General features: G+C 34.3%; 1 protein-coding gene across 2 annotated transcripts in view; it reads right to left on the bottom strand.

The window, feature by feature from the left end:
• ANKIB1 (ankyrin repeat and IBR domain containing 1) overlaps positions 1 to 26,485 on the bottom strand; it is a gene marked incomplete at its 3' end in the record, with an annotated part of 85,280 nt that overhangs the window by 912 nt on the left and 57,883 nt on the right. The window contains exons 9-18 of one of the 2 annotated variants that reach the window (XM_084229562.1): positions 24,015 to 24,099; positions 16,898 to 17,028; positions 11,379 to 11,513; positions 10,551 to 10,637; positions 10,399 to 10,465; positions 8,291 to 8,436; positions 6,760 to 6,938; positions 5,916 to 5,967; positions 2,155 to 2,269; positions 140 to 273 (exon numbers count right to left, since the gene is read on the bottom strand). In XM_084229562.1, coding sequence (XP_084085688.1) covers positions 140 to 273; positions 2,155 to 2,269; positions 5,916 to 5,967; positions 6,760 to 6,938; positions 8,291 to 8,436; positions 10,399 to 10,465; positions 10,551 to 10,637; positions 11,379 to 11,513; positions 16,898 to 17,028; positions 24,015 to 24,099 — 1,131 coding nt within the window. The remainder of the gene's footprint in view (positions 1 to 139; positions 274 to 2,154; positions 2,270 to 5,915; positions 5,968 to 6,759; positions 6,939 to 8,290; positions 8,437 to 10,398; positions 10,466 to 10,550; positions 10,638 to 11,378; positions 11,514 to 16,897; positions 17,029 to 24,014; positions 24,100 to 26,485) is intronic. The other variant, XM_084229561.1, reaches the window with a different exon arrangement.

The following is a 26,485-nucleotide window of genomic DNA, read 5'->3' as shown; positions in this document are numbered from 1 at the left end:
AATACAAAAATTGTTCCCTGTAGTACATCTCTGAATGATATTAGAACAGAAGAAAAAGGAAAATAATAAAAGTGAAAATAGGAAACTAACCAAAAGAGTGAAAGAAAAGCAGGGCATTGAGGTTGCCCAGGAAGGCTACCTGAAGAGAGTCCTGGTTCTCAGAGCGACTGGCAGGAGTGAAGTCGCGCAGCGAAGAGCTGTGCAGCACGCTCATAGACGCAGAACTTACCACAGAGGTGCCAGGTCTGCGGCTGCTGCCACCATCTGGAATATCTGTTTCAAAGCAAGTGGTAATGGACAATTTGGACATAAAAGATTTCAGACATCTTTTTATTTAAATTGGTGATTTTTCTTTCAGTAATAGTGAAAACCAATGTTCATACACTTACTTAACCGTTCAGAGATTTCTCATCCATACTTGTTTTACCATAAGCAACGATATATATCTAATACTATTATTTAAAATCCATGATTTTGCTTTACTTTTTTTAAAGAGAGAATTAGCAAGTGTTCGTCAATTCGAGAAAGGGAACGACAGTAAGAAAGCAACTTGACTTGTGGAAATTCCTTCACATGTAAACATGTGGAGTAATAGCATTTGCCAATAATAAAGAAAAACAGTTATTTTTATTGTGTTTAATATATGATAACGGCAAGAAGTAAAATGCATGAATTCACATTCCAATTAATGGAGAACTTTTTTTTTGGCATTTGCTATCCTTCAAATTTTTTTTTAACTTTTACTTTATTTAAACTGTAGCTTTTATTTATCCCTCTATCCCTCACATCCCCTTGTCCTTTTCCGCTTTCCCATTGCTCCTGCTCTCAGTACCTTCACTTCCTTAGTATTAATGCCCAAGTGGTTTACGTTTCCGCTTGTACTATTCATAAGTGGAAATGCTACCATCCATTCCTCTTTTTTTGTTTTAATTAGGGAATAACAAGTGTTTCAGTTTTCAGAGTTCTTTTTTTTTAAATTATCATTTTTTAATTTTAAATATTTATTTATTTATTTATACAAGCACTGGGTACAGTCAGAAGCGCGGGAGGGTGAGAGAATTCACCAGAGCCAGAGCGGGGAGCAGAACAGACAGAAGAACTGAGGTACACTGCTGAGGGGAGCAGCGGGCAGCAGGAGAGGTCTGCGCGCCATGTGGGCCCCAGATCGAACTGGCGCTGCAGAGGCTGTGGGCAGCTTCGCAGCCCAGCGCTCAACCGCTGCGCCACCGGGAAGGCCCAGTTTTCAGAGTTCTTAAGCCTGAGTTTGGGAATTACAATAAACCAAAGAGCAATTCTTTGCTCTATTGTTCAGATTTATTAAAGATGATGTGCTGACACTGTAATTTGAAGATTTTTAAATAATAATTAACATTTAAAGATTGATAATTAAGAAATTTATCTCTAGGGCCTCCCCTCGTGGCGCAGCGGTTGAGCGCTGGGCTGCGAAGCTGCCTGCAGCCTCTGCAGCGCTGGTTCGATCCCCGGCCACCGGCGAGGGTCTCACATGGTGCGCAGACCTCTCCTGCCGCGCCAGCTGCTCCCCTCACCAGTGTATTTCATCAGCCTGCCTGTTCTGTTCCCTGCTCTGGCTGTGGTGAATTCTCTCACCCTCCCGCGCTTCTGACTGTACCCAGTGCTTGTATAAATAAATAAATAAACAATTTTTTTTTTTAAAAAAAGAAATTTATCTTTAATACCAGAAATGATCTTTTTTAAAGAATGTTTATAGGAGAATTGAGGGTAGGAGAAAAATTTTCCATGACTACAATAACAGTAGTCATTAACTACAATTTAATGAGTATTTACTAGATCTTATGGTGTTTAAGTATTTTACATAGTTTATCTCATTTAATGTTCACTACAATGACACAAAGTGACATTGTCATTATTGTTTCTTTAAAATGAGGAGACTGAATTTTGAAAAGGTTAAATGACTAAAGTTTCATGCTGATACTCAGCAGAGACGGGCTCATGAACCCAGGTCTGACTACACAGCCCGTGTTCTTCTCCTCTCTGATTTTCTGTACATTATTACATTTGAAGCCTCTAATTGGTTACCTAAATTACGAACTCTTTCAAAAACATTTAGATTAACCAGTTTTAAGAACAAATTCAAGAGAACTAGAATAAAAGTTACCCAACTGAAGAGCTTACCTAAAGTGCTTTCACTTGGTTCATCAGGGTCTGGAGGATTACTGAGCAAACTGTGCATATCTCCTCGACGGCGTTGTTGTCTGTGCCTCCTTCGATACTGAAATTCAGCATATTCCTGCATAAACCAAAGGTTATAAAATACAGAAGGAGCATGCAATTTTTAAATGCCAACAGAACAAACTACATACTTTTTTTTCCAGGAAAAAAAATGTGTGATTTTATGTAAATATTATAAAATCACTTGGCTTTAGAAGAAGAAACTTCAGGTTTGCCATGCCAAGAAAATGGAAAACGTAAAACAGATAAAGAAAAAATTAAAAGTCATTACAATTGCCTGGATAAATTGGGAATACTTGCAAACTCCAATGCTAGACCATTACTGAGTCTTATTTTATATGCCTGGGTCTTGTTATTTAGTATTACAACTAGTGGCACAGTGATAGGGCTTTCTGTGGATGTTTGGTTTTTCAAAAGTAACATACATAACAGAAAGAAAAAGGAAAGAAAAAGAAAAGCACAAACTGTTAAATACTTGACAGATTGTTCGGTTTTGTACTCTTTGGTACTACTACATGCCATACTCACAAGTCAAATGATTAAAAGAAAAATGTGACAGTATCTTTAAAATGAGATGGAACTTGGCTTCCCTCCTTTATTAGCTAATATGTAGGATTATCTACAACATAGGCAGGAAGAAGTACTTTTTGTTTAGTATATAAGAAGAACACATTTTGTAGATGTCCCAGAGTCTATTTTACATTTGTGATAACAGTTTAAAGTGGTTTTTCTATTACCTGAGACAAAATCTGGTACTACCTGATACTACCTGGGAAAAAAGTGCTTTTCCAGATTTTAGTGAGAAACAGACTTATAAAAAGTTCAGTGTGCATGATCAGCATAAAAAAAGCAAGTTTTGAAAGCATTGTAGAATCCTTTAGTGATAAATCCTAAGACACACAAGTTTTTAATTACCCAGGTTATTCTAGAATATTCAATATGCTTATACTATGAAAATATTGGAATAAACAAAGACATATTTTACATCACAAATAAAACTTTTACATCCTACTACTCTGATTAAATTGATTTCAACTCTTCCATCTATGAAAGCAGCTGGACTCAGAAGAGGTAGGTGACATATCATCAGGTTAGATACCAATAAATAAAAGATCTGCCTAGTGAGATAATTTAGATATTTAAATGTCCTGCTAATAACATTTCTTCTTTTTCTGGAAGCCCATGATCCAAAACTGGATGACTATTATGTGTTATCATGGCTCATTGGATTATTAAAAGACTACCACATTTTTTAGATGAAAATGGTATCAGGATTTATACTTACTGATTTATTTTGAATACTTGATGATGGTAAAAAGTTATTCTGAATTAAATAAACTATTACTACCCATAGAATACACATATTTCCAATTTAAGAAAACTAAATGGTTTAAAAATAACTGTAAAAGACACTAATTATATATATAATTATTCTGATAGAATATTCAAATGGCATTCTCACAATGCAACAGACTTTTAAAAAATGAAAGTATCTGAAAATTTCCAAGGACTCCTAAGATCTTCAAATAAGCATACGAAAAGGCTAAATTCAAATTTGAGTGTTAAGGCTACAGTGAAAATCTTGGAGTTTTAGGACTTACAAGGGAGGAGCCTTTTCTGGTTTGTTTTAATAACACCATTCACTATCATTGAGAAACAATTTTGTCAAAAACTAAAAGAGATTATTTAATACTCGTAGAACTTCCATAGAATAGATGCCCCCAACTATATTTTATTGATGAGAAACTAAGGAAGAATATAACCTAAAGTCAGTTTCAGAGCAACATCTTTCAGGTATCCTTCAGACTTTTAGACAATTCATATTTTCCTCTGGGTTCTACTGCCTTTAAAGTGGTACAAAAATAAATACTTAAGCTTGTCACTGATTGATTCAATCAATTTACTTTAAAGAGTAAGACAGAATTTACTGACAAAAATACAAATCCAACCAAGATGTCTATTGGAGCTTGATAATATTTTTTTCTCAGTCTATATGAAGGCCAATAGCTAATTTTTAAAGATATAACATGGACAGTTACTTGATAATCACAAACATGAAGAATTTTAAAGTTTCACATTGTGTGGTAATTTTTAGAGTTGCATCAAGATTTAAACAAAAGCTTGGTGTTTCAATGAGCAAAAGATTTTAAAGAAAAGTAAAAGCAAGTTACATAAGTCTTCTAAAATTTATTAACTCGTAAAAATAAATTTAAGAAGGGAATACTATTTATAACCTCAGAAATATCAATCTCTGGAGATTAAGAGCTCGATAATATTCATGTGGGAAATGCAAGTCTTCCTACTTTTTTTTTTACAGAATGAATCTGTGTCAGTCATATTAACAAGTGCTTAATATGCAGGGGCAATATTTGAGGGTTCTGAAAGTTACTGCCAGAGCCCAAAGTTGCAAGATGATGCATAAATAATTGTGAATACCATGGTAAAAGATTTACTTTTGCTGAAATGAGTTTTTAGTTTAAAATACTTAAGTCTCTAGTACTCTGCTTTTGATAATTGAAGTTTGTTTATTCTTCCTTTCAGGAGGCAACTTTCCACAATATCCCCAAAGTTGTAATTATGACAAGGAATTAATAAGTAGAGGATCTGGTAAGGAAAAGGTTCCTAATTTGTTTTACAATAAAACTTAAAAATGTGATTTTTTTTTTTTTTTTTGGAATTTAACTGAACTTAAAATTTTCACATCAGAACTCTAAGTACAAATTAATTTTCCAAGTCCATATTTTCTTGGATAAAATTTACTAATATAAAAGGTGATTGCAAGTATCCTCAGAAGCTGAAATGAGAAAATATCTGATTTAAATAAGCCACAGTCATTTCTGGGCAATAGTCAATTTCACTATCTTTCAGTTCCTAATAACAGATGGGTTATAAGTGATAAACGGAAGTTTCATTGTTTGTCCCACACCCTTCCAAGAATTAAGCTAAAAGATTATCATAATAAAAGCACTGGATGGTATAATGTTTTATAAAGAGCTAGGAAGGAGAGCCAGAAGTAGAGAGAATTGCTAAAACCATTTAAAACCAGACTCAACTGTGACAGTGGCAATTTAAATCTTAGGAACTGGCAATGTGATTAAGATTTTCACTGTTTTATTTTTACTTGCAGCTACTGCTATTTGCGGTGGTAGTATGTTAGACCTTCAGTATTTCAAAATGGTTAACAATAACAACAAAAAAAGAAACGAGTGTGAAAATCTTAAAGAGAAGCAGAAAGCAACTAAGCAAAGCAATTCTTTCTGTATAAATATTATTAGTGTCAAGTGTCCACCTTAACAATTGACAGACAATTGCCTAAGGTTGCTCTAGTACTTTAGAAAAGTAGGCTGTCCATTTATGTTTTCAACAGATTGAGATTGGGACAATATTATAACCAGAAGTACACTTTTAATAAACAAAATTTGTATCTCTGTTAACCAATCTGAAGATATTTTTCAAAAATATATGCTATATACTTGTCTTAATTCTGACCACATTTAATAAAAGTAGAATGCATTTGAAATGAAAATTCAATACCATAAATAGCTAAATGCAGGCTCTGCTGAGGCATTTTTACTATAAAAAGAAAGATACATTGCTGACAATCTCAGTAAGATTTAGAATAAATGAGGATGCAAATGCAAGCAGGATTTCAATAAGGAAAAATATAAAGAAAAAACAAAACAAAACCTCCACAAAACAATTACCTCAGGTGATGCAAATCCTAAATATTCCCAATCCCATGTTCCACCAGCAAAGCTACAAAGAAATTAGACATACCATTTGATTTATTATCAATACTACAAAGTACAAACAATCAGACCCTTGCCCTTTGAACATTTCTTTTAATTCCTTTGCTTGGAACTTGCTTAACCACAGTAGATCAACTACTTAAAAAATACTTTTATTATTTCTTTCAAATTCTAAATTGTGTTATGTTGGTGAAAAAATAAAAATCAAAATGTTATAACAGTTTTTCATGATTGCTTCCAACTTCATAAATGTTTATGTAAAAACAGGGTAAAAGGAATTTCTAATAACCATAGTTATTATGATTAAGTAAATACATAATGGCACAAGTGGTATAAGTACCTGAAATAAACAACCCAAACTCAACTGTTTTTGAATTTAATAGATGAATGTGGGTCACTGAAAACTTCACTAATATCAGTTTTCTAAAGTCTGTACAATCTCCTACCACAAAAACATGAGTATCACTATAACAAGCTGGCAAAGCTTCCAAATTCTACATTATAAGACATTTACGACTATACTACATACTTGAAATGATACATTAGAATACTTTGATTTATAAATTCACTGAAGTGTGAAATTAACAATTTACTGAGAAATTACAAAATATCAGAGAAACAGTAAGAAAAAGTACTGGGGAAAAAAAAAATCACCAAAATAAAGTTAACATACTTTTTTATGAGTTACCCATATCTTTCATAAATGTAACATCCAGAAATATGTACACTAGTTCTATAAAAAATAAACCTTTTTTGTGGCTGGAGCTAGGATGATTTCCACAGCTGCATCTTTTTTTACCTGCGCCTTGGAGCTTCTGGTGAGTCTGCAGGAGCAACTCCCCTAGCCACAGATGCCAGAAATTCTTGCCTCTTCTGTTGTACAAGGCATGCTGCCTTAATGATCTTGTGACGGGGTGTGCGAAGATAAGGCCTATTGACTTTTTGGGCAAGATCCTCAGTGACCATTTCTAGGTCTGTCTATAGTAAGAAGAGGGAGAAAAAAGAGGTTACAGGCTGAGTGGATTAATCAGTCAACAGCAAATCAAGTGTCTTTCTGGTTTCTCAGTTAAATCTAATTCTCTTGATGTCAGAAATTATTCCAAATTTTGAAATAATTTCCTATTTAAGAAATTCAGTATTTTTCACATTGTTTTCCAGATTAGGAAAGAAATAGAAGAATCATGTGAACTCCAATTCAGGGAAACAGTACTCATCGATAACAGATTTGTTAGCAATATAGTTGGGTTGTTTTACAAAGAAGTAGTGAATAAACTGGGACTTGTAACTGTGAAACCCCCCCCCCCACAAATTTCAAGGTGTTGTACATGCAAAAATACTTGACTATGTGATGTAGACTATAAATCATAAGGGAATTTGAGGGAAGGCCAGAGCTTTGTGATTTGGGATTAGGTGTGGAAGACTTCATGTGAGTATGAGTATTAGATCCTCAAAAGAAATGCTGGATATAAAGTAGTAGAGAACAGTTCACAGGGATGAAATGAACACTAGCAAGAGAACAACTTTTGGTGGGTTCAAGAAAAAGAGCAATACGTAAGGTAGTAAGCAGGTTGACTATAATGACATCAGTTGGCTTAGGTGTTTCTGTTCTTCAAATGCTGTAATTTTTTAAGCTGTACTTTTAAGATAAACCGGTAAATAGCAACTTTCACATCTAGTAAGTAACGCAGTTTATTTTATTTTTGAAGATAAAATTCCTCATTATATAATCAGAATTAGGCTAGACTTGAAGTTCAACCAGTTTATTTTTTTTATTTTTTTTTTTTTAAAGATGTATTTATTTATTTATTTATACAAGCACTGGGTACAGTCAGAAGCGCGGGAGGGTGAGAGAATTCACCAGAGCCAGAGCGGGGAGCAGAGCAGGCAGAAGGACCGAAGTACACTGCTGAGGGGAGCAGTGGGTGGCAGGAGAGGTCTGCGCGCCATGTGGGACCCTCCTCTGGTGGCCGGGGAGCAGCCGGGGATCGAACCGGCGCTGCAGAGGCTGCGGGCAGCTTCGCAACCCAGCGCTCAACCGCTGTGCCACCGGGGAAGCCCGAAGTTCAACCAGTTTAAAACAAATAAATGCAGTAGGAAATATTTGCATAGATGAACTAATTCAGATCTGTACAGTGACAAATTTAAACATAAAGAGAACTTCACTTTATTACTGGTAACTTCTCCTTCTTTAAAAACACCTGAATAATGAAAACAAAATTGTTTACTAATCATACCCAATTTAGACAGAACTTAGCTAAGTGGCTGAAAAAGTTGAGATCTATTTCTCATAATAACTATACTTAAGTTTAATTTAAAAAAAGACATCTTACTTGCATGAGTTCAAAGATTTCTTTCTTTGTGCTTTTAGGTTCTAAGAAAAATCCATATGGATAAGAACACTTGAGAATGCGTCGAGTTTTTAAGAGCACGAGAACTGCATCTTCAATGAAAGTGGTATCTGGACAGCCTCCTTCAGCTATAAAGCAAATAAGGCACAGTGAATTTTTTTGTGTGTGGCAAATATGTTTTTATAAAATAAACTAAGTTTTCTTAAAAAGGAAAAAAAAGAATAAGGACTCCTTAAGAAGAAACTGTTTGAAACTGTATGATAGTATTCATTTGAATGAGATCAAAAACTATTCATGTGTGACAAATATGTATCTAGAAATGAAGCACACACTGTAGGAACCCGGGCATATACTGATGATGGTCAGAAGGAATGCATATACTCATATTGGGTTCTTACTCTGTTGTAAAAACAAATCTCGCTTTAGGTCAACTGAAAGCTTTCCTGCTTTTCAGCTTATCCCAGATAGAAATTTGTTGATTAGGAATTAGAACAAAAGCCTTGCTAGAATGCTTGTTTAAAAAAAAAAAAAGACTTAATTGTAATTATGCCTCTTAAGAACCAATATTGTAAGGAAGATGATATAACATGGGGGGGCAACTGGATAATTAATGGTAGTAGATAAAAAACTTCAGGGAGAGAGAGAAAAGGAGGAAGAATAAAAAAGAGGTAAGAAGAAATTGCCTTAGCATCTGAGAGTGCTCTTTCTCACAACATTCTAGTCTTTTCCTTAATTGCCAGTAATGAGAAATTAAGCAGTAGAATCTAAGTTGGTAAGTACTTTTGAAAATAACATTATTCTGCATTTCCTTAGAGGAAATTATATGTATGTACATACACTGATAAACATACCAAAACAATATACCTACCCTAGTGAAAGCTATTTGAAGTAAGAAGATACAAAGAAACACAAACCAAACACTGCCCCTCTTCATTATGTGTTTGAGAAGTATCTAAAGTTTTGCATCTTCTTTTCTTCTTTTCCAATCCTTGTATCTTTTAATATTTCTCCATATATTTACTATGCTGTCTAGAACCTCCAGAATGTTGGATGGGAACAGTAATCAAATCTATAAACATTTATTATTTATTATTTGTCAAGAATTGTTCTAAGCATTAGGAATACATCAGTCTTGAAAGAAACAAAAATTCCTGCTGAAAAACTAGACTGATGAGGGTATTTTCCTTTCAATTTTTACTGGACAATAATCAAGAGTTTGGTATAGTTTTGAAACCATTATATCATTAATAAAGTGTAAAAAGTAATAACAAGGAGATGAAACTGCTACTGACAATCTTCCCCCCACTTTATATAATTTAGGTAACTGTCTTCATTAAGGAATTATCCTAATGAAAGGGGTGTTAGTACTCATTATTTTTATAAACTGGAGCAAATACAAGTATAACTGAATGCACTTTTTGGCTTTAAAACTATTTCATATATATCTGCTATGATTATTTTTAAAATGTATCTTTTTAAAACAAGTATACGAGAACCTGTATTCTGTCTGATCACTGTAAGATATTATAAAGACCTAACCAATGCTCAATCCATTTTAGGATTGCTTTTTCCAGACTTCAAATTTAGGATCCAGAAGTTAGTTTTCTGTCATGGCTCTGCTTTTTGACTCAAATGTCCACTATATATCAGTGAGGTATTTCTCCCCAAACTGAACTTCCATTTCATTAGGCACTCTGTTCAATTTTCTCAAGAATCTTTGGAAATTCTGTCACACAATAACTGGTATCAAGTGCATCTTGCTCTTTTGACTATAGGTCAGGATGCCTTTTAGTGTCCACCCACTTTTTCCAACATTGTAGAACACTAGTAGTGAGACAGAGTAAGCAATACCACAAAGTGAGTTCACCTGCTAACAGCACAGACTGCATTTCTGAGACATTTCAGAGGAGCAGATAAGGTAAGTCAGGCTGAAAATCTAATAAGGGGGATAAATGCTAGCTGCACTCTACACTTCAGAGAATTCAGTTAGTGGAGATTCATTTAAGGGCCTTGACTTCACCACCATTGAAGTGACTTAAGCATGTAGAGCTACTTTACAGTATATATTCCATATAACACTTGTAACTTACTTTCTTTCAGAGCTCTACTCAATTGCTCCATCTTTTCTTTGGCTGTTTTAAGAAGGCGTTGTTCTAGCTAAAGGAATAGAAATAAATAATTTAAATCATTCTCTTATTCATAACAATTTGATTCAGCTCATTTGAAATGATTTGAGACATACCTCATAGCTATGCTCGTGGTTCTTAAATCTTGTGTAATAGTGCATAAATCTGTCAAGTTCCTGAAATCGTTTATGTTTCTTCTCGGCCTATAAAACAAAAGTCCAACTAGTCTGTCTAATGACTTCACTGTCAAGAGGTGAGATTAGCTGAACCTAATACGAAGTTACTTAGCTCCTATTTTAATGTATAACGTGTAATGCATATTTCCCTTAGTGAAAGACATTTATTAAAAACAAACAAATGGAAAAAAAACAAAAGTCCATAAATGGTGCTTATAAATGCAACTACAAGATATTAAAATTGTTTTTTCCCTTAACTGTTATTAATAGGTAGCAATGCATATTGATTTGTTGATTATTTTATTGAGAGAAAATAACCAGTATATTGTAAAGTCTCTTAGAACAGTCTTACGTTTGTCTTCTCTGTGACAAACCACTGAATCCACAATCCCAGATCTAAGGCAAAGATGCCTCTCAAGCCCTATAACTATCAGATCTTCAGTGTTTTCACTCAGTCCATGGTAGTCAGCAGACTAAGACAATTACTTTATGTTATATCATAATACTGTATTGTTGATATTATGCTGAAATTGTTTTTAAGCTATGACAGACAAGCTGAACACACAAGACTTTTTTCATCGTAACCAATATAATAAATATTTCTTAGTATAAGTTCTCAAGTTTATATAGCTATTTTGTTTAAATTAAAAGTTACCCTAAGGTATATTCAACTTAATACCTCATTGCAATAAAGACAAAAAAAGAAATGCAAAATTCTCCTAATGGATTAAATGGCTTAGTCAGAGGTTTTGGTTTAAACATTTTTACCTCCACAGTCATTTCCTTGGATTGTTCCTCCACATGTTGAATAACTTCATAGCGAGTACATCTATAATAACCTCCTGTGGAAGAACTATGTTTTTTCCATTCTTCTAGGCAAATCCAACAAAAGTCATACTTGCACTTCAAGAGAAAACATACATGTAAACAAATCCCTAAGAATATGAAAATTATTTTCCAATTTCTAGTCAATCAATTTTTAGAGATTAAACAATCCTGCCTATGACCAGGAACAAATCTAAAAGACATGTTCTTTTTACAGTTTCCTATGGAGATCTTATGTGCACTGTGTCATTTAATATAAACCCTAATATTACAAGTAATCTCTAGGACTCTTTAAAGATAGCAACAGAATATTCTTTCAAATAATAAAAAACTGATACTGACATATTTCATTTTTCAAATGCACTATAATTTACATTTGTGTATAAATCTCTGCTATTTGAAAACTTCTGAAGACGTTTAATAAATTGGTTTTGAAAATGGGAACAAGTTTAAAAGGTCTCTAAGAGGAACAGCTGACATATAATCTGATTCTCATTTTTTAAAATTCCACTTAATTACAATAATTAGCAATAAAAAAAATGAGCATTCTAGTATGAAAATACAGGTGTGTTTTTTTTAAACGCTTGTGGATTTTGAGTCAGCATGATGTCGCCATTTCAAGTTTTTTGTTGTTACTTTTATGGTTTGTTTTTTGTTTAAAAAAACATTTACACCTTGACATCTTTTAGTGTTTGGTTTTATCGGGGTATATAGTATACGGTATAAATTCAACTTTTTTTTTTTTTTAACAGACTTCCCAGTTGTCTTATTACCACTTATTGAATAGTATATATCTTGTCACTGGTTGGAGATGTCTGCTCTTTAAAGATTTGATAAATTCCCATATACATTTATTTTCTAGGTTTCCTTTCTATTCAGTTTCATCTATCTGCAGATTCATGTGGTCTTTACTACACTGTTTAAATTACTGAGTCACTAAAATACTGTTTACTATTTGACAAGGTCAATTCCTCTTTAGTGCTCTTTTACAGAGCTACCCTAGCTATCTTTTTTTTTTTTTTTTTTGCTATATAAAGGTGATTTCACACATACCCACCTAATTTACTTTGTTTTTCCATACGAACTTTTGAATTAGCTTAACTAAATGCAGAAACAAAAGCCATCAGTAATTTTGCTGTAATGTTTCTAAGAACTTTATCATTTTCTTTTGTCACCTTTTGTGTCCTATGGATGGAGGGTTTAAATCTTTCTTCATATTATTTTTTGACATTTCATTTCTTTCTAGATAAATGAGGTATTTTTGAGGGGCATATATTCCACGTGGATGTTGCTGGTACACATGAAGGCTATTACTGTCTGCGTATTAATTTTGTTCTCTGCTATAGTACAAAATTTTTCTGTTTGTAGTAGCCTGCTGTTTGTAGTGGGTGTCTATGCATACAATCATTTTGTCTACAAAATAACTATCACTTTATTTCTATTTTTTTACATCTCCAATTTTTTTTCTATTGTCTACTTATACTGAGAGGTAAATAATTCCAATCCAATATTAGTAACATTTTTGATGGAGAGCATCCTATCTTGTCCTTGTTTTTAGTGTGAGTACCTCTGGTTTCCCTAATTGTCACGTTAATCTTTGGACTAAGATACATTTATCTTTATGATACTAAGGATGTTTCCCTCTATTTCTGCTCTGTGAGTGTCCTATAAAGAATGGTTGTTGATTTTATCAAATGCCTTTTGTGCATCTATATAAAATACCTCTGATTTTTCTCCTTGAATCTATTAGTAAGATGAAGTATAGCAATAGCTTTTAAAATATCAAATTATTCTTTTATTCCTGGAATAAACCTACTGGCTGATTTAATTTTAAAATTTTTAAGTTGAGATATAATTGATGTTCATCACTCTTTTAATGTACTTTGCTGGATTATATTTGCTAATATCTGTGGGATCCCCCTTGCCCATGCCATCTTATTTAGGACAGTAAGATCGCTTTACACTTTCAGTTTTATAATCCTGTCAAGTCCTAGCATAAAGGTCTGCTCAGTTTATAATGATTATTTGAATGTTTTTTCTTTTTTTTTTTTTAAGATTTATTTATTTATGCATACAAGAACTGGGGTACAGACCAGAGATGAGGGGGTCGGGAGGGTGAGAGGATTCACCAGAGACAGAGGGGGGACTAGAACAGGCAGACTGAAATGCACTGCTAAGGGGAGCAGCAGGGAGACTGGAGAGGTCTGCTGCACCACGTGGGTTGCTCCCTGGCCGACAGGGATCAAACTTGTGCTGCAGAGGCTGCAGATTGCTTCATAGCGCGGTACTTAACCCTTTGTGCCACTAGGGAGGCCCCGAAAGGTATTTTCTTAATACTCAGAAACAGTTTAAATCATGAAATTACCTGTTCTTTACAAATTTGATAAAATTTTATTGTGAAATGGTCAAATTACTGCTTTAAAGTGGGGAGATAATGAAAATCTTTCTTCCTTCCACAGAGATAGGTTTACATGGCTATCTTTTCTAGGGTTAAGTTTTAATACATTACATTTTCTTAGAAAATCAATCCATTTAAATCCATGTTGAAACTTTGATAAGAAACTGATATGCTGAAACCTATCTTTAAGAGCGGAGCAGTTATCTCTTATTATCATCTTAATTTGCTTTATTGATTATTCCCCTTACTACTTATATTAGTTTATGAACTCCCTCAATCCTACTTTTTTCTTATGTAAGCTTAGTGGTTTATTTTATCGTCTTCAGAAAACCATATTTTGGATTTATTTATAGTTGTATTGTTTTTCAGTTTTTAACTCTTTGATTTTTGCTTTAAAAAAAAATCTTACCAGGTTTTCATCTTATCTAACTTCATTATTAATTTCTATTTTATTTTATTATGACCAGAGAATGTGGAATCTACTTCCTATTTTCTGAACTATCTATGAGATTGATGATCAATGATGACTGTTTTGTGAATGTCCCAAGGGTACTTGAAAAAAAGGATCCATATTTTCAAGATAGAGAATTTGAATATACAGCAATCAAATATACCTTAGTAATTACACTGACTTCTATATCATTACTAATTTTTATCTATTTTATGTGTCATGGACAGAGAACCGAATTAACATCTGTATGCCATGCATCCTTTTTCAAAATAAACTGTGAGCTTGTAAGTGAAGTAAAGGAAAAAGGTAAACAACAGATGGTCTCACTTATATAGAAAAACCAAATGAATATAGAAAAACCAAATGAAGGGTCACACAAAGACAAACCTTGAAAGTGGACCACAGATATGAGGCATCCATAAAGGAAAAGAGGAGGGTGAATACAAGGTAGGGATTTAGGTGAGGTGAGGAGAGCACAAGGGAATATGGTGATGGACTATTGGTGCTATGGTGGTGGGAGAACTAGGGTGACCAAACCTGAAAGGAGAAATCATGTGCTGTCCAAAATTTAAATTAAAAAAAATGGGCTATAATCATAAAAAAAAAATTGTGAGCTCATTTCAAAGGTATGACACTATGCAAATTGTTTTGTTTCCTGGTGTAAGCAAACTTTGTGCCTGATTTGATACAAGTACACTTTAATACTTCTTTATTATCTCTCATAATTAGTGGCAATACTTTTACAAAACAGTCTAAAGAAGTTAAATCGTTTTTTAGTTGTAGCATAGTTTTACCCAAATGAAGAAAATTACTACAAAGTAATTTAAAATATGTAAGAATGCAAAATTTAGTCATCTGAAAATTATCTAAAAGGAAATTAATAGAATGAAGAATGTTTTTAAGATGAGCTTATTTTTACAGGCTCAAATCTGTCAGTCTTTTTACATGTTTAATAATTTGACTCCACAAAGAAAAAACTGTTACTGAATCATAACACTGAGATAATAAAAGTATATTATAATTTAGTCATTATGTTAGAATACAGATTCAATTACATTGGAACTATTGTTCCACCTTCACATTAAAAAAAAAGTGCCCTCTAAAAGTGTAAAATTTTTCTGTAGCAAAGTTGTAACTTTCCAGATGCCGTGCTGTATGTCATAAGATTTACTGTCATTTTCTTTTGTTCAATAATCTCACATAACATATCAGATAAGACTATTACATTTATACAACATGTAAGTAAATGTTTTTTTTAAAATGCAATAGGAGCTTAAGCAAAATCTGTTTAAGATGAATTACCTTATATCAGTCCTGATTAATTCATGAAAATACTTATTCACTCAATATATATAAATCAAGTTTCTATTAGTGGCAAGTGGTATGAAGGAAATAAAGGTAATAGTGGATCTTGCTTCTTTGTTAGACGCCTAGCTGCTCATTTTTATGGTCAAACTGTATTTCCTTATATATTTATGTAGGCTATATAAGATTTTCCAAGAAAAATTAATACAGATGTTGGAGATAAGACCATAAATAAAGGAAAAGAATTTTGGCCTGATCAGCTAGACTTCTGAGGATTTGCTCAGCACACTCTAATAGGTTTTTCTTCTCATCTCTTAGGAAAATCATTATTACTGTTTCACTAAGCAAATTAAGTTTAAAGCAATGTAGGCTTGTAAATAACATCTGGTAACTGCCATTATTTTTAAGGTTAAAATAATGATCAAAGTCAAGTAATACACTGACATTTTACTGGATTTTTAAAAATTGCTGGGGTTTCTTTCATATCTTAAATTATAAGAAAAAATTGTCAATAATTTTAAATGATTATTTTTAATATAGAGATGGAACTTCCAATGTAAAAAAACTGGAACATCATTATATCTTTAAAGAAAAAAATTTTCATAAATGTACGAATGGAATAATAAAATGTGATTAACCTTTCTCCAGAATATTTACTTCTGATAGTTTTTTTTTCTATGCAACTAAGTCAGGAGGGTAGCCTTCTAACAGCAATTACTTATATTAATTATTTTTCAGCCAAGTGGCTCTTCATTGCCATTTTCATTTTCAATATAGCAACGTTATATATATCTAATTGATGACTTCATTAGCAGACCTAAAATCAGTCTGTTGCTTTGGGTACCTTTATTATACAAACACCTATATATAGACACCAAGGTAAAGATTTGAACTTAGGGGGACTGCCCTGCCTGGGGCCTGCTAGGGTCTGTACTGTTCTAAAACCAGTTTTGCAAGAGATCTATGTAAGACAGCACTTTACCATTTGTTTTTTTTATTGTTATTATTTATATAAACATAAAACTCTCTCAGAGTCCTCACTGGGAGAAACAGCTGGCAGGAAAGAATGCAGGCATTTCTCATTTTCTGGCCAATAACTACTGAATCTTTAACTTTATTTTTTAAACATTCACTAGGAATATAAATTTTTTAATATAATACTTCAGTTATCCAGCAAGAAACGTAGAATCTAATCTCCTAAAGTATAAAACTCAACAAGATTTTTATGCTTATCATATTTCTTCTTTGGATTAACAAAAAATTAAGATTCCAACTGCAAAGCATGCAACATTTTTTTTAACTTCTTACCTTAGCACACTGCATGTGGTTGCATCCCTCATTCTTCTGTATTGGAGACTTGCAGTTAGCACAAGGCTTGGAATTAGTTAACAACCAGAGACAATTGGCCGCATCCTCATAAGCTTCACTAACTCCCACAACTTTGAGATATCAGGACAAACACAAAAATAAATAATTTAGAGTACAAGTTCGGAGGCAAATAAAACCCTGAAGTTTTCTTTGTAACCTATCTTTCAATTTTAATCATATATTTCCTATTGGGATCTACAGAAACGTTTTAAAACTGCTTTATTCTCAATAGCATGATTATTGCATATGGAAGAGTATTTCAAAAGCTCTACTTATGAAACTGGATTTAAAGATTTACCCTTAAATTTGTGTCTAAATAAACAGGGGAAGAGAAAAACTTTAAAAAAAAAAAGCCAATGTTATTCTGTTTAAAATATTGCATCAAAGAAAATTATAGAAAGAATAATTTATTTATTTTTAGGGGCCTCCCCGGTGGCACAGCGGTTGAGCGCTAGGTTGCGAAGCTGCCCACAGCCTCTGCAGCACCAGTTCGATCCCCGGCTGCTCCCCGGCCACCGGAGGAGGGTCCCACATGGCGCACAGACCTCTCCTGCCGCCCGCTGCTCCCCTCAGCAGTGTTCTTAGGTCCTTCTGCCTGCTCTGCTCCCTGCTCTGGCTCTGGTGAATTCTCTCACCCTCCCGCGCTTCTGACTGTACCCAGTGCATGTATAAACAAAACAAACAAACAAATAAATAAATAAAATATGCCTCTATTAAAAAAAGAGAATAATTTATTTATTTTTAAAGATTTATTTTCATTTATTTATGTATACAAGAATTGGGCTGCAGACCAGAGGTGCAGGGGGTGAGAGGATTTACCAGAGACAGTGTATGGAGCAGAACAGTCGGATCTACTGAAATATACTGTTGAGGGGAGTAGAGGGCAAGACAATAGAGGTTTGCTGCTCCATGTGGGTCAGCTTCCTGGCCAGGATTGAACTCATGCCAGAGGCTGGTGTTAGTTTGACAGCACTGAGATTTGAACCCCTGCGCCACCAGGGAGGCCCAGGAATGGTTACTTTAAACAGTCATTTCTTAATTACCAGAAACACATCATCATAGTAAAAAGCATATTCTGAATATAAAAATCTTTTTTAGCCATGATTATTTTAGATGAACTAAAATTGAATCCAATGTGATAAATCTAAAGCTAGATTTATTCTCTCAAACCTCTTCCTCTATGTAGAATCCTGGTAGACAACAAGGTCATCTACCCAGACACAATCCAGAAAGAATATGATCTCGGACACCCTTCTCTTTCTCTCACCCACCATGTCCCATTGATTCTACCTCTTTCTCTTTCACATCTGGCTTCTCTCCATTCCCATTTCTTATGGGCTCCCAAGCAATTAAAACATAGAAAACCAGCCTCTTCCAGATTCTTCTCTTCATCAACAGCATTACACTGCCTATAGTGACCTTTTTTTATCCTAAAGATGTTTTAAAACTTTTAATTGATCCCCACTGACTATAGATCACTATAAGACCAAATTACTCTAGTAAAGAATACAAGACTTAGCTGTCTATCTGGCAAACTTCTCCTACCCATTTATCTCCACATCAACCTTATATCATCTTAAACTCAACTTATTCTATTATAATTTGAGATCTGCAATCTCAATGAAGATATCGTTTCAAAAAACTCTAAATTTCACATTTTATAAATTCCTCTGTCCCACTCCCCAAGGGAGAGAGTTAGGGGCTAGAGTGAGCTCCAGATGTACAATGAAAAAAAATTTTTTTTTTCCAGCAAAAAGGTCTGTAATCAAGTTTGTCTTGTTTTGTTTTCTAGCTGTAAGTGCATGGGGAAGACCTATATATTCTTTCCTGAAAGAGATGTCTGAAATCACTTTGGAATCATTGAAAGTGGCTCAACAAATCAAGGCTCTGATTATCAATATATGTAGACTCTCAGAAGGGTGGGGTAAGGGTTAGCCCTATAGTCAAAAGCAGGAGAGAAATTAGACTTTTGAGTTTTGAATTTTGAAAGACCAACCCCAAATACAAAGCCCTAGTGAGGAAAGGAGGACAAAGGTTTGCGCTTCCTCATCCTTGGGAAGTGGCTCTCTAAACAAACTGAAAGAGCTGAGCACTAGTCTTTTTTTTTTTTTTAAGATTTATTTTTATTTTTATTTATACAATCAGAATTGTATTGTATTCTGACTGGGTACAGTCAGAAGTGCAGGAGGGTGAGAGAATTCACCAGAGCCAGAACGGGGAGCAGAGCAGGCAGAAGGACCGAAGTACACTGCTGAGGGGAGCAGCGGGCGGCAGGAGAGGTCTGCGTGCCATGTGGGACCCTCCTCTGGGGCCAGGGAGCAGCAGGGGATCGAACCGGCACTGCAGATCCTGTGTGCAGCTTCACAACCCAGCACTCAACCACTGCGCCACCGGGGAGGCCCTGAGCACTAGTCTTTTTATGGAGCCTAGGAGAGGAGGAGTCTTGTCTGCTGCAAGGAATCCAGAGTGTGTACCTACTTAGTATGTGTCAACAACAGAATAGCCACTACTGCTGGAATGTAAAGTGCTGGTTTTCAATTCCACTATTGCAAAAGAGAAACAACAGCAGTAAGAATCTGATCAAACTCCACTGCAGTTCCAAACCCACTTTGTAGAAGATGGTTTGATTAGGGTGTTAGTGGTGAGAATTCTGAGATAACGTGGTGGGGAACAGAATTTTCAGAAGGAACTTACTATACACTTGTGACTCATTAAGGTCAAGATGTGGAGGTCATGCCATTTTAAAAGGGTATTGCTATAAAGCTTAATCACAAAGTACAAAAATAATTAATTTTTCTTTAAAAGTAGTGCCCTTTCTCCTCCCTTCAGCGTCAGCATTATTTTTAGCTCAGAGGCTGTAACAAATTCTTATGATCTTTATTGTTCATTGTTATAGTAATAAAGCACAAAGCCATTAAAACAAAGCAGCTGTGTGCCCTGCAATATAACAGTGTTTTTCTCCCTCTTGGAGAGAAGGCTAGTTTCTAACTGCATTTTAGTGGATTGTAAAGTAAATCATGTTCAGGAAATAACCTACTATTATTCCAACAAAAACTTATGCTAGAAAATGCCTTCACTTACATGCTCATTTCATATATCTGCTCTTTGTACATACTTTTAAGAACTACCCACAATACCTTATCTTCACCCTTCAGCTACCTGGTGAGTCTTCTTCACCCTTACTGACTTCCAAACTCTTCCCTGTCGCTTTAGTTATGTGTTTTATACTACATCTCATTTTTTTCTTAATGACCTATAGTCTCTCTGTAAGAAATAATTACCTTCATTTAATCAAGTATCAGAGTACAATAGAGTCAAAGATTTTAAGTTGGATCAATAAGCAAGTCAGTAAAAATTGTTTTTTAAAGACTGAATTCACAGACTATTTGAATTCCATTCAATAAACATTTATCAACTATGTACTATGAAAAAATTGGTCTGAGAATTTTATGTTAACTATCTTGTCACAGAAAATGTAATCATTTGTGCTTCTTGTTCTAATTAGACACAGCAGAGGCAGTTTTAGTTCTTAAGAACAGTATTTGTATCTTTATATGGAGTTCTTTGAACTGACTCCTGTATATTTTCTAATGCTTTTTCTCAATTAGATTTTGCCACTCCTTTGGAAAACTGGGCATAAAGGAGAAAACTGTATCAAGAATCTACAAGATTGGTTGAAAATGCCTATGTCAAAACATGTGACCATGATCCAAAGTAATATGCAAACTCATACTTTTCTTTTTAGGAGTATTATTTCTGTGTATTTAATGATGATGTTTTATTTAAGTATTGCAAATACTGTAGTATTATATAATTTATTAAGCCTCACCCTAAATTTTATACTTAGATAGTCATTTTAAATGTAAGGCCATTAGTAGTAGCCTACTGATCAGCACACTTCAGTGTGGGGCATACTCATTAGTATAGTGAGAAAACTCCTAGTTTCTTTAAAGGATCTGGGAACTCTGTAGCCTTGACTTTGGCTCCTCCGGTAGACCATTTGTCAGATGTCTTTAGTCTCTTGTCTTCAATTCAATTTCCTAAATTTCACCCATCTTTACAAATTAAAATCCCACCAGGAATCTTTGAGCGCAATCTTCAGTTTTTAATTTGAAGTCTTTCACCAGAAGTAATCACATATATGTCTTGTATATATTTTCTAGTTCTATTTCTTTTCTCTCCTTATTATCAGGGTCATTACCCTGTGCAAGGACATTATGCCTAAGTCCTACAGATAATCTGTACTTACCAGCCAAGTCATTGCCCTCACCTTCCCTAGTAAAAACTTACTCTTAGGAATGGAATGGGTCATTCAATTTTATAATGGTTTAAAAAAGAAGAAGAAAAAGAACAAACTAAAAATACTCCCTCATTTCAAAATATTTGCTTTATATTTCAAATCAGACACCCTAGCCACATTCTACTTATGAATTAAATAATAGTTAACTAATTACTTCTTGTGTATAACTCAGGCAACTATAAATACACTAGAGTTACAACTTAATAAAATTACATTGTCATAACTTTCCTATATTCACCCCTCATCTCCCATTTTGATTGCCACTGTTTTTTCAAGCCTTCATAATCTTTCACCTGGACATTCTGAAGTTGTCTCGGAGATGGGGTTCTTATCTACTGTCACAATAGTCCTTAATCATCCACATTTCTCCTGAGTGATCTAAGGAAGCATCTTCACTTATCACTCTGATACTCAAAACTCCTTTTCAGCATCTGTGGAAAAGGCTGGATTTCGCAGCAGCGCATACCAACACCTGATTGTGACTTCTGCCAGTGCAGTATCTCTTGCACCTTTCTTTGCAGTTCTTGAATATGTCATGCTGTTTCATGATCCTACTTCACCTCATGCCCCAATGTCTTCTTTCTTTGGTTTGTGTGAAAAACATCGATCAGTTTTCCAGATGTAGCTTATGCATCAATTCTCTCATAAAACATGTAGCAGCACTCAGTAAGTGCTAAATAAATAATGAAGATACCATTTAAAAGCAAAATTTTCTCAGCATCTCTTCTAAGCTGCAGATAAGCATTTCTAAAATCTCCCTGGGCATCTCCATAGTATGTTCTGCAAGTACCTCAAATTCAAAAGATCCACAACCAAACTCATTATTTTCTTGTGAAAGTTACTTTATCTGAATTTCCTAAGTTGACCAATGACATGAGTCACCCTCTGAACCAAACTAAAAATTCACCTTCTTCTTCTGGTCTATCTCTCCTTCAATCTACCCTTTCGAATTATCAGTTATCTTCAGAAAAATACCTTTGATAATACCATTTCAGTACTTAAAAATGCATTCTGTGGCTTATTCTGTTAATAGCATAAATTCAATAAACTTGGTAAGAACCCTCTTAATCTGACTATACCTATTCTTTCCAGTCTCATCTCTGGAAAATTTCTCCCATGGATCTTAATTTTAGGTTCCATATAAATGTATAAAGAAATATAGATGGGTAATAGCAAGCCATCTAGCAGAACTTTAGATATTTCTAGGTGCCAGAAACAGGAAAAGAGAGCAAAATTCAATTGTCTTGTCAGGTTAAAGGTGCTGTAGGATGATGGTATTAATCTACTTATGGAACTCACATACACATATACATATACACTGTACAAATCAGGAGAATAGGGAGAGTGGATGGGTATCAAGAGAGCAATGGTAAATTCTACTTGGCATTCAAGAGAGAGATACAATCAATCTGGGGGAAAAAACTATTTAGAGTTTGATCTGGGAAGCAGCATTCAAAATTTTTTTTTTTTTTTTTGCTGACTTGGTGATGGTGGTACAGGGCAGAATTGTTTAATCATATTTCACTATAAACTATGCTAGGATTATTTGCTTTCCTTTGCTCCTGGATAAGGGACATGAACCTTTTCATCATGTGAAAGGATCTCTCTCATTATCAATTAATAAGCTGACATTCTAATTTACATATGATCTCTACTCCACAGATTTGAATAATCCTGAATACTCCTGAATAATACAGAATGACTCCTGTCAATGTAAAATGCTGAGAACCAGCTCTCAGGCATTGGTATACTAATATGAGACAAGAATGCAAATTCTTAAGGTCCCTTGCCTACTGTCATTTCAGATGCCAACAGGAATATCTATCACATCTTTGCCTCTACAGATAGGCTAAAACCCAATTCATATCTCACTGCCTTTAGGAAGATTCTTTGATACCTTCTTTCCTGAACCTGATTAATTGGTCTTGTTTTTGAACTGTCATTTTTACCCAATTATATTATCAACTACACAGTAATTATCTGACTGCTTCCCTTTCTTTCACTCTTTGAAGGCTAGCATCATCTTTATTATATGCTTTGCTCACTAAAGAGTAGTTTTACTGAGTGAATTCTTAAACCTGATTTTTAAGTCTTTAAACTAACTCCATTATCTAAAAAGTAAATAAAAAAATTCTCATTTACATTAATTTGAAAGAAAATGTTGTTAGAAGACACTTCAGGGGATGAGAAATTATTACAAGCAAAGCAGGTATATTTATTTGCTAAAATGTGAGAAGTTCTACTAGGATGGTTAATCCAAACCTATTCTGTTTAGGAAGCACATGCCCTGTGTCACTCAATCCAATCTAAGTGTAGTTACTTACACTTGGTGTAAGTAACTTTTTTTTGGTGAGGATTAACAGAGAGAATGTATTTATCACTACAGAGTACATACTCTTCCCCAACAAGTACTGAAAATCTAGTTGGCCTACTTCAGAACAAAAGAGATGGGTTGTAGAAGGGTGGCTTAAGTGTGAACCTTATTTACCGTTTATGTTATGCCGGGAAACAAGTCTTAGAAAGATGTATACCCTAGCTATGATTCTCACTTGCAAATTGTGACCTCCAAAAGGACGTTGGTTAATTAGAGAGGTGATGTTAAACAGGAGAGCTCTAGCATTAACAAACTTGAAAAATGAAAACTCTAAGAAATAGGACCTCATTATATTTTTGAATGAAAAATAAGAAATATGACCACATTATATTTTGAATTGTATAAGAAAATACCATAGTATAATTATCTAAAATTCCTCTTACGTTCTTCTGGTTTCATTTCAGTTATTTTTTGTAGCCAATTTTTCCATGTTTGGCAGTCACAAGGCTCATGTGCTTCACCAAGGCACTCCCTAAAGAGAACAACATAGAAAAGACAATTTAAAGATATTCTTCATCAACATCAAGGTAGAAGAATAGGTGAGAAGTACTCTTCCAGTTTTAAAGTTGAGAAAACTCCAGTGATTGAGAGATAGAAAACATGATTCCAAAGCTTGATTTTCACCAGATCTGTTTTTTCCTTACTCAATATATTCATTTACATTCAATTTAAAGGCCCAAATAGATTGATATTTATTGTTTAGTTTTGCATGCTTTAAAAACTAAAATATTTTTATCAAACAGCTTCTGCCTCATTAATACTTTAAATTCTTATCTCAAACTGTGTTCCCTTGGCTTACAGACTGCCATTACTCAGGAGTTTGTTAGACATGCAAAAGAACAGCCTCTAGAGAGCTACCTCATAGAATTTGCATTTTATCAGAATCACACATGACTCTTCTGCATTTTAAAGTTTGAAAAGTACTGTTTTAAATCATATTCTTGTTATTTTTACCTCAAATCCCCAAGTAACAACTAAGGGAATCAAATTTATTTTTGAGGTTGATGAATCTTACATTTCAGTTTCACTGAACTTTGGCAAATTTTGAATTAAATAATTTACAAAATACATGAACTTATCATTTGTAACTCCTTTTTATAGTTATTATAAAAGGCAAATATTAAAAAGGACCTAAATGGATTGGTTGGTGTTGGACAATAACTGGGTATTTGTTGGTAGAAAAGAAAAGGTACTCCTGAAACCTATACAAGTTGTAAAATGATGTTACCTCAATAAAAAGAAAAAAAGGGCACCTTTGCAATTTGTTTAAGTTTAATTAAACATCCTGCTATATTCTGTAGTACAAAGGTAATCTCGTAGTTAGTAACAAAGTATCATTATGGGGGGAATTAAATCTGTAGGTGACATCATTATCAGTATTTTAAACAAAGATTTTATTTGCAAAGTTTATTTAAGAAGGCACATCAAGCAACTTAGGTGAAGTCTTACAAACTAAGTAACATTTCACTATATTCAGAATATATCAATTCTACTTTATTCTCATTAGGATGGTTATTATTTAAAAAAAAAAAGAAACAGAAAATAACAAGTATTTGGGGGGACATGATAAAATTGGAACCATTGTGCACTGAAGATGGGAATATAAAATGCAGCTGCTATAGAAGACACTATGGTGGTTCCTTAGAAAGTTTATCGTACACTCTAACAATTCTAATCTTAGATATATACCTAAAAGAATTGAAAGTAAGGACTCGAACTTCTATAATAATGTTCATAACATTATTCACATTAGCCAAAAGATGGACGAAATCCAAGTGTCACTGATAGAAAAATGGATAAACAAAATGTGTTATACACATAAAATGGATTATTAGCCACAAAAAATAGTGAAATTTTCATACCTGTTACAACATGGATAATACTGAAGACATTATGCTAAGTGAAATAAGTCAAACACAAAGGGACAAATACTATATAATTCCACTTATACTAAATACCCAGAATAGAGAAATTTATAGAGACAGAAGTAGAATGATGGTTCCCAGCAGCTGGTGGTGGAGGGGTAGGGTGATAGAGGGGAGGGTAGATGGATGGGAGTTACTGCTTAATGTTGGAGATGAAGAAAAGTTCTGCAAATGGATAGGAGTGATGATTGTACAGCACTGAATGTATTCAATGCCACCAAATGATATACTTAAAAAACAAAAGTACCAATTATCTTCAAAGAGTACTTTAGCTTTCTTAAAATTCCTTACTCATCACCAAATATGACATTTGGGAAATCTTTTCCATGACTGATTTTAAAGATCTATCTATCTATCTATCTATCTATCTATCTATCTATCTATCTATCTATCTATCTATCTATCTATCTATCTACACAAGCACTGGGTACAGTCAGAAGCGCGGGAGGGTGAGAGAATTCACCAGAGCCAGAGCGGGGAGCAGAGCAGGCAGAAGGACCAAAGTACACTGCTGAGGGGAGCAGCAGGCGGCAGGAGAGGTCTGCACGCCAGCCATGTGGGACCCTCCTCCGGTGGCCGGGGAGTAGCCAGGGATCGAACTGGCGCCGCAGAGGCCACGGGCAGCTTCGCAACCCAGGGCTCAACCGCTGCGCCACTGGGGAGGCCCTCCATGACTGATTTTAAAGAGTTCCTTAGTGGTAACTTAATAGTCTTTAAAGGAATATTCAGTTGAGGGTTAAATCTCAGAACTATGAAGTTATCTCCAGCCACTGCAGCACAAATTCTATCCCCAGCCTGGGAGCTAACCCACATGGCATAGCAGACCTCTCCTGTCTCTCCCGCTGCTCCCCCCCAACAGTGTATTCCAGTCAATCTGCCTGTTCTGGTCCCCACTCTTGTCTCTGATGAATCCTCTCACCCTCCCTCCT

The sequence above is a fragment of the Talpa europaea genome (genome assembly GCF_964194135.1).
Source record: "Talpa europaea genome assembly, chromosome: 3".
In the NCBI taxonomy this organism is placed as follows: Eukaryota; Metazoa; Chordata; class Mammalia; order Eulipotyphla; family Talpidae; genus Talpa; species Talpa europaea.
Note: the sequence above shows the minus strand (reverse complement) of the source record. Positions and strands in the feature narration are given on the sequence as shown.